Here is a 9778-nt window from a genome sequence, read left to right on the forward strand (position 1 = left end):
AGACTCATATAAAGTCTATTGTCTGTAGCAGTGGTTCATAAACCTTTCCGGCCACCGCCCTTGGCTCTATAAACCCATCCTAATGCCCTTACCATGAAGGCTACGTACGAGCCGTCTGGGCGCGTTCTAAGCTATATTCTGTTTGAAATATTTAGTAAACTCAGTATAAAACGCTATATACATCTAGGTTCCTACAGCTAAAAATAAATAGACCAAAGATTTAATGCATATTATTAATTTAATATACAAGTTATACATTCCAATTTATAATTATTTCCCTGTAACAATATTATATATAATATATCATAACTATATAGACCATCTTTAATATTTATTCGTGGCTATATACCAATTGAAATAACAATATAAATACCTTATGCCTATAATACTTTCATAATACGTATCTACGTACCTACTCTATAAAAAACAAATTATTTAGATGTAGTTTTGATATGCAAGCGAAAATCTAAATAATCAAACACATGCCAGGCGGATTGAAAGGTGTCGTTGGGAAACATACTCGTTTTCGAAATGAGAAGATTATTGTCTACCATGCATGCAGTGCTTCGTGAGCTAAACCGGACACATGTTTAGCAACCTCGCATTTTTGGGTCTTTCAAGAAGAATAACAAACAGTACGCATTGTGGTTAGGAAGCTTTGCCATTGCTGTCGTTTGAACGACTATAATAAATAGCAGTTTCTTTGAGCTACACTGACTGCCGTTGACCCATAATATCTAATATTTTTTACCACCGAGAATGCCTTTTATCAAATCACGAATATGAAGAACGTACACGAAGCCGTTTATAGTTGTGATACTGTTTCACGAGAAGCAAGATGTAAAGAGAATATCTTAAGTAAGTTCCTTCTTCAATCTCTGACCTGCGGGCAGTTTCGAATGACAGTATCGTGTCCGTTGGGTTCTTCCCGCGTGGCTCTATGTTTCCCCTACTATTCATATGAACATATCTATATATATCAGGAGTAGATAATGGAATTAATACCTATTATCTACTCCTGATATATATATGTCAACATGAACACTAAGCAATAGGTAATGTTAGATGTTACCACAAAAATATTTCGCATTTAAACTGGTTTACTGCTGATTGATAACATTAAACAATAGCTTTTATAGATAAACTTCCGTCTGTGTTCCATTAAGAAGACTTCAAGAATGTTCTGAATTCTTAACAGGATCGTAATACTTTCAATTTTTTTATTTTACCTATCCACAATTATTTTATACACGTGCGACACACATTCACCAATATCAATCCAATAAATAATCCAGCGATCTGAAACTCAGCACATCATTGTAAATAAAAACAATAATTTGAATAGTCGTAAATGCTACATAAACATAGCTCTCCAATTACAATTTCCAATATTAAGTTAGAAAAATAACGATATCGGACACTCGCTGCATGCTATATCTTGTTACATGATATCAGGAGTAAGTAATATAGGTACCCTATATTATCTTACTCCTGATGATATGTATACCCAATTCCCAACTAATATATATCAAAGAACTAATAATAATAGCATGTAATTATTAGCTCTTGTTAATATATAATAGCACATACGTTATAATTGTAATACATCATCAGTATCAGATTTCGAAATAAAACTGCAATAGACTTGGACTCTTATCTTAATTCCCATTATTTTATTGGGAACAAGCCACCATAAACAGCAGTAGCCTGAACATATATACAATATAACATATATAATGCTCGTGGCAATAGGTGGGACTCTCAATCCCCGATAGCAATAAAAAACAGTCGGCAGCAATAAGTGTGCCGGCATCAATTTGGCGTGCAACAATCCTTCGGCATAATGGCACTTTGGGTACGCTAGCTAACGCTTCTAAAGAGAACCACTTAGTATATGGCTTCTCTGGAGACAGAAAATGATCCATGTAATCATATGTAGCATTTAAAATAGGGTAATACCATACCACATATCAAAAAATAAGATATATAAAGATAGACCTAAACATTATGCATCATAATGAAGTTTTAAATGAAACAAATTTTCATATAATATATATATATATCTATATATATATATATATATATATATATCAGGAGTTGTGACAAATGTCAGACCAGAAAATACAGACCATATCGTTTAGACTGGTGTATCGATTGCTATTAATTACCGGGCAGTGTCAAAATGCATAGTAATTATGTGAGTTGGCAGCAGCCTGCAACGTTACACAGCTGTTACCATGCATCTATGGTGGTACATCCTGGTACCGAATAGCACCTATTGCAACATGGGTAGTGTAATATTGCAACGCAAGGGTTACCAATTCACCCAGATATAAATTGCATGTCTCAATCCAACTAGTTGCAGAGTTTCTCAGCTGCCAAGCTAGCATTCTTATATGCACATAAGTAAACTGGCAAAAGAATTTTTCAATAACCCAACCTCGTATGAAAAGAATCGTCTATGCGTCCACCACTCTCTCCTACTACTCCTCCACATAACAAAATTTGCTCCATGAATGTCTTTTTCTGAGACATTTCACAAGAGCGAGAGTGAAAGCCTGCCAACACCTTGACAACTGATATATCAAACTATACCTGATAGATATGACTATATCCAGATAAATAAAAGCGTTTCAGTTTTGCATATTAACAAGTGTACCAAACAATTAAGTGCCGCGGAGCGACAGCGCTCATCTAACGTCTACTGCGGTGACTCTGTGGTGGAGTGGTGGATTCTAGTAAACCCTGTTAGTCCCAAATGTGTTTCACATACGCGCCGAAACAGTGGAAGGCACAGGAATGGTATCAGGAACCTTCTCGAAGGAATGTTCGTTGGGATCGTTATGAAAGTTGCCACGAGATGGCGCATAACGTTTAAAGTGTCTTAAGATTAAAGATGGAAGCTCCCATCGTACGTAGTAGCAACAACTATTTGCAAGACAGAATAGGTAAGCACTGATCTATTTACCTACGCAAGCCGGCCTACAGGCTGAAATGGAGAGCTGCCAACTGTAACTAATTAACGCAGGCAAAAACTAACACATACTTAATCACCACCACATGCACTGGCAGTGGCATAAGTTGCATGTAACACACTGACAGTACAGAATGCCATAGAAATTATACGATTTAAACGATTTAATTACGATTTTTTTTACGGAGCATAAACCTTCTTCAACCAAATTTAGCTTTTGAAATTTCACTGTGACATTGTAGCCTCATACATCCAGGCATGTATAGATTCTACTAGCAAACCCGGCAGTGAAATTCTTTCTAACAGTAAATAAATCCATGTTCAACCCTACTCTTGAGGGTCAAAAGGTTATCAGACACTTACTCTTCGCATGTCAGCGGAAAGTACATTTCATGGTCCTTTCAATAAAGCCATAAAAATAGTAGGTCACCGCTGAAACAAAAAAGTTTTTCAATCGCTCCTACAGACCATGTCCTCAGAAAATGTCTAAAATCTGCCCTGTGCCCCATTGACGCTTTGACCTCCAATTTTCGGCACAGTGATGGCTTTTCCTACCCATGATGCATACACCGACTATCACGAGCCTAGGTCGAGCCGTTTAGATTTGTGACGCAATTCTGAATTTCCTCCCTATACCTTAAGTTAAGGAGGGAATGTTCCCCCTTCTTTTACACCTCTTGACCTTTGACCTTTGACTCCCCAGCTTCGACATTCCAACTCGTTTTCGGATTACCCCCCACGTCCCGACTTTCAAATCCGTACGTCGAGCCGTTTATATTTGTGCCCAACTGTTGACGGACGGACGCACGGACGGACGGACGCACGGACAATCATGCGATTCTACAAGCTGCATCTGACTATGTCAGATGAGCTAAAAATATTGCATGTCATCCTTCTGTTGGTTACTGAAACACCCAATCACGGTATTCCCATCATATCAAGCAGCAGGTTCACCTTAATATCCAGCCAACTTCGCTGTTGGGTGCGTAGTCCAGTCAGCCATTCCTTTGTCAATTTAGAGTACCCACATACACAACCTAGCATTGCCCCAGTAAGAGTTGCATTGCAGTTGGCATCTCCACCTCGCATAATCACATCCAGCAGTCCTGACCTGTAATTAAAATGAAAGTGTCAATGACACTGTAGCTCACCTTGGGTGTAATAGAAGAGGGAGGGGGGATATATAAAGCAAGAGTATAAATGGGAGAACTCCCATTATACTGCATATCTCCCCTTATATACTCTTGATAATGATATATGCATAAGTTTTGATGCGAAAATAAATGTTTCATATCTGAAAGTCTCTTGACGAGAGATGGCGCTATGCCTAAATGATCGCCATTTTGGTTTTTGAATATCGCTCAAATAAAAACAATAAAATATTCCAGTCAAATTACTGTAACAAAGAATCTAAAACACCATATTACACGTATATATGTATGATTGTAGAGTTGTTAACCAGTTAGACGAAATAAACATAATAGGATGTTGTCATCTCTCCCATAGGAGTAACAACTGTTTTGGGGCTAGCCTTACACATTCATATACCAAAGGTTAACAAAATTGAATGAATCTAGATGGCCATTTTCATTTTTGCCAAAAGGTGGGCATGGCTCGAAAGTAGGTCGACTGGCGTGCTCCAAAATAGGAAGTTCAAATCTCTCCCATAGGAGTAACAACTGTATTCAATTTGAAACATGTGGGTCAAACGGTTCTTGAGCTATCATTGACCGTAGCCAAATGTTGACTGACAGACAGACGGACGTACGACAGACGACACCCCATGAAAATAGCTCATCTTGACAATGTCAAGGCGAGCTAAACATACATATATAAAAGGTAATTTATGTGAGAAATTATATAGGGAGCAATTAAAACTAAAAACATCCACTACACAACTGGTTTAATATTTAATTTAACAGTGAGATGATTGTTTATAAATGCATAAGCAGGGAAATATACACACAGTATCGTTACAGGCATTTTCGCACATTCTGCAATTTATGACTCGTGTTGTGACCACTTTGCTAATACCTGTTCAATACCTGCATATTTGCATTACAGCACACATATCCTCACCACCATAATTATGCTTTTAAACGATCTGATGGAGAGCACATAACTTGAACTGCCTACATCAAATAACTGTTTACACGTGTGAGATATCACAGAGACCAATGCTTCTCTGGAGCATACACTTGTCAAGTTGATATCAGGCAGTGCTGCTTATAAAAACCGTGTGTTACGGGTATATAAATCAATTCAATAGGGGCTTGACAGCAACACAGCTGGGCACCTCAAAAATTGAGAGAAACACAACGAACCTAAAGTCTTTCCGGCTGCGCAGACTGATCACCGCTGCTGCCACGGGCTTGAGAGTGAAGCTTTGTCGGCCAGGCTCTGTCACGTCCACGCTGTAAACGTGCATACATCCATGACTCAGTAAACAATTACATTAGTTTCTCAAAAACCTACTAATCACTGCTTTTGTTTGTGACAGCACAATTTCTCGTGTTAACCATACTAGTAGAAAAAATAGCCATTCCAATAAATCAAACTGGCAAAAAAATTACAATATTAGGACATTAAATAGTATAAATAGCAATAAATAATATTATTAACACAGCTATATGAATAATTTCTGAATAACATGTAAACAAAAACGCGACTGGTGCATCTTATTTGTTAACGGTTGCTATGTTAACCCAATACTCCACACGGCTACGATTGTTAAATAGCACCACCTGTCCAAGCTCTTCATGTTAGCATGAGCTTCGTACTCTCTCCTGTGTTTGGGTGATTGCAACTGCTGCATGCCATGGTGCTTTGCTTGTGACAGCAGCTCTTCCACCGACGACAAACTGTCCATTGCATGCCGACCCTGAAATTACAGAACAAGGCAAATAGGCTTCACATACACATGCACACGCACGCGCACGCGCGCGCGCACGCACGCACGCACGCACGCACGCACACACACTCAAGCTATTCATTCCACTCGTGAAATGCTTAGTCTGGTACAGATGCTAGAAACTCAAAGATCCCACATTGGTGGACAAAACCGAGAAAGTATGCACCCTGCTTCAAAAACACCCAATGATAATTGGGACAATGACACGTAGCATCACCTGGTTGTATATGCACTAACCTGTAACATTAGGGCCACGATTACTGCTATGGTGACAGCCGACGCGATGCACAGCGGGTGAGCATGACTAGCCTTACATATGCGCACACAGTTCTCAGTCACCTCCTGCAAGTTGTGGAAATAAGGAATACCTACAATGGATGGTAGATAAGAAGTTTTATATGGGCAGTGATCGATATACAAAAGATTACTTATAGGTTTATGTAACTAGGTTATCTACATCTTTATTAAAACAGACATTATTACTATATATATGTATATATATATATATATATTTATTTATCTATTTACTGATAGAGTAAACCAATTTTTGTTCTTATATATGTACTAAGTTAAACTGTATCTGTTACACTTAATTAGGTAATTACCCAAAAAAGTATACGTAATCAATTGATATTGCCCAACAATTAAAGTGTACACAAATTGAACTTCAATCGCAGCCAGACAAAGATAGAGCAAAAACGTGATTCCAGAAACAACTGACCTAAAATAAGGCTGCGAGCAAGTGCAGCATTGTCATCCAGGTCTGTTAGATTAGTATCTACTGTCACGTCTCCATTTGCTGTAGATGACATATTATTATATTGCTCCAGAACATGTGCTGCCACCATGTGAGGCTTCTGCAAGTAATTCTCATCTCGAAGCACCTAAAAAATCAAGCATCACTAGTTAATGTTGATGGCTGTCCGACTCAGTGCAATATCAATAAACTAGCACTCATATGCAGCTACCTAGAAAATGCTTGATTGTGACATGAATTCACAGGTTATCAAAAATTGTACTTTATATACCTATTTCACTGGTTTGGAAAAATGATTGTAAGTATTGCATATATATACACATCCTTTTAGACTGTATTATCATAAGTTAGCTTAATTTTAATACTACAACTGCTTGATTAAACACCATGAATAACCATAGATCATATTCTACATAACTATTACTATTAAGTAACAGTTGACTTATTTAAGGTTTGGTTACCTTAGCGAGGGTGTTGCTAACTACAACTCCCTCAGTGTCTTCCAGCTCGGGAAAGCCATGCTTCGTCCAGTTATGCAGACGCATTGCAAAATCTAGCTCATCAACAACCCCTGCCCAGTGGATGATAGAATCTAACACTAGCACCTGTAAGACGATACAAATATAAGAATAATAGTGTAACCTAGCTTCAACAGCTACATTATCAAGATTCAGATAATACACTTTATCACTAATTTCCATATTAGCAGAGTGCATTCGCATGATCAACCATACATGAAAACAGTACATTTGTTTTACAAGAGAAGCTTTTTAGTAACCATACACATTCTTAAAAACGTTTTATAATGCCATGTCAGTCTTTGATGGTGACAGCATGCTCACCACTTGATCAAAGTCTGTTGACCAGTCCCCTTTCTTCCACATCACTCTGTACTTGTCACGGATAATGTCTGCGTAGGTCAGTGTGTCAGGGTCGTAGTGAAATCGACACTCATCTGCCTCCATGAATTTCGTAGCAACGCCCAAGGCATCACCAATGGCTGCTCCGTACACCATCCCTAAATAAATAGAAAAAAATAAAACATGCAAGCCAATGTGATGGCGATATACTCACGCGATCATGTTTTTCACAGAGTGATTTTCCAGGAGGGCAGGTATCACACGCAGCTAAATAACTCTGCTGCATAAACACACACGCACGCAAGCACGCACGCACGCACGCACGCACGCACGCACGCACGCACGCACGCACGCACGCACACACACGACATTAAATCTGAAGATAGCAATCAACAATTATTACCTAATATCTTGTCCCTTAGATCATCCAGTGGAAGAACAGTGGCACCAGGTGGCAGTAGAAGTGGCGTCTTGATGCGGCTTGCAGTGTTGAGTGTTGCAGTCTGCAGCTGAAGGTACTGAGCTCGTGCGGAGTCGGGATTCGACACCGACGACTGCAGCACGTTGCCTCTGACTCGTGGAAACACATTCAACCTGGAATCACATAAAATAGTACTGCACGGCATACTGTAGCTATCATTGTAAATTAGCATCACAGGATTCACACAAACAAATTACATTGCTGATCTCCCAGTGACTCTTCCGCTTCAACGACGTCTAATGAAAACGGCAATATCAAAATATATGCCTATAAACATGTGCCAACCTTTTAAAAACATGTATACATACACATAGGTATAAACGTGTTTTACCTGTCCAACTTCTCCTTTGTAGGATCCTTCATGTGGTATCTACGAAGACACTTGAGTGTTGCTGCTGAGCCTTCATTGCACACAGACTGGGGAGGGTTATCACAACTACAAGTACAATAGAAAAGCAGCATGAAAAACACACAAACACACCTAGCTAGTTATTTCTATTGTGTAAAATTATTCCTGCCAAATATTAAAGCACGATGAATGATAAACATTAATGAAGAGAATTCATCATTTTCACAGATGAATATCTGTTCGATATATAGCAGCGCAATGTTGCAATGTCATTGCTCTTCAGAATCACTGAAATATCTACAGAATACAGCTAACGATTTGCATTGAGATACCTGTTGTTTTGAGCGAGGAGCACTTGCATGTTTTCACTGCCTAGCGATGCAGGCAGATGCCGCAGGCGATTATGACTGACGTTCACTGCTCTCAGTGACGGCATGAAGCCGATTCTATCGGGAAGCTCTTCCAGTGCATTGTGCGCCAGGTCGAGTTTCTCGAGGCTCGACAGGCGCGTGAACGACGATGGAAGTTTGGCGAGCTTGTTGTTAGCGAGCAGCAACGTCTTCAGGTGGAAGAAGAGGCCGAAACTATTCGGCAGATCGGTGAGCTGGTTATAGCTAACGTTCAGATAGCTAAGGTGGGGAATGCGGAGTGGCATCTCAGCTGGTAGGAAGGAGAGCCTATTAAACGACACGTCCATCCGCTCGTAGAGAGAGATCGTATTCACGATGTGCCACGGAAGCTCTAGCAGGCACTTTTCACTAAACTCTTCATTGAGATGCTGCAACAGAGTTAGGCCAATTATATTTAAACATTTAAAATATGTGACAGGTACTGAGGTATGAATGAAATCGAACGGATAAATAACGTATATCATTATATGTAATTTAATAATACTGTATATAAGCTGTATATTTCGTGGTGGTTTAATTTTCGCGAATTTCGCGAACGCGCCCCGACCGAGAAAATAACAACACGCGAATAACTCATACCGATTAATACCGAATAATTCATAATTCACCAACCGCGAAATTAACCACTCGCGAAATTGTCCGTCAAGTGTGAATTCTCGAAAATATCTGTACGCGAAATATAGAGCTTATAGTACAGCACCCTAACCCTGACTGCTAATCGTAATGTACTAATTAAATCCAAATCTATAACTACTATAGCAAACTAGTAGCACTGAACATAGCACCATAGATATTAGATACAATAATGTAACCCAACAAGAGTAGACTACTCTTGTTGGGTATAGGGTTACATTATTGTATCTACATAGATATATACAAACACACGTACAAACACGTGTTTATATATGGGAGCACTGACAGTCAAACTCAGAGGAGCGTTTAAACCACCATATCGTCACTTTTGTAAATGTGGGGGTACACTGACGCACGAAGCACAGGCACTTGGGACAGAGTCAGTAAAAACTGAAAATAATAT

General features: G+C 39.1%; 1 protein-coding gene across 1 annotated transcript; it reads right to left on the reverse strand.

Moving 5' to 3' along the window:
- Positions 1–3785: 3785 nt before the first annotated feature.
- LOC106807409 lies at positions 3786–9343 on the reverse strand. Its single transcript, XM_014809729.1, has 11 exons — positions 9332–9343; positions 8665–9110; positions 8315–8419; positions 7906–8096; positions 7485–7660; positions 7104–7247; positions 6607–6769; positions 6123–6253; positions 5719–5855; positions 5299–5388; positions 3786–4085 (listed from the first exon to the last, which is right to left on the reverse strand). Exons 1-11 carry the CDS (start codon positions 9341–9343, stop codon positions 3893–3895), a joined length of 1788 nt encoding a protein of 595 aa, XP_014665215.1. The 3' UTR covers positions 3786–3892.
- Between the last annotated feature and the right edge of the window lie 435 nt (positions 9344–9778).

Source organism: Priapulus caudatus, unplaced genomic scaffold (genome assembly GCF_000485595.1).
Source record: "Priapulus caudatus unplaced genomic scaffold, Priapulus_caudatus-5.0.1 Scaffold213, whole genome shotgun sequence".
In the NCBI taxonomy this organism is placed as follows: Eukaryota; Metazoa; Priapulida; class Priapulimorpha; order Priapulimorphida; family Priapulidae; genus Priapulus; species Priapulus caudatus.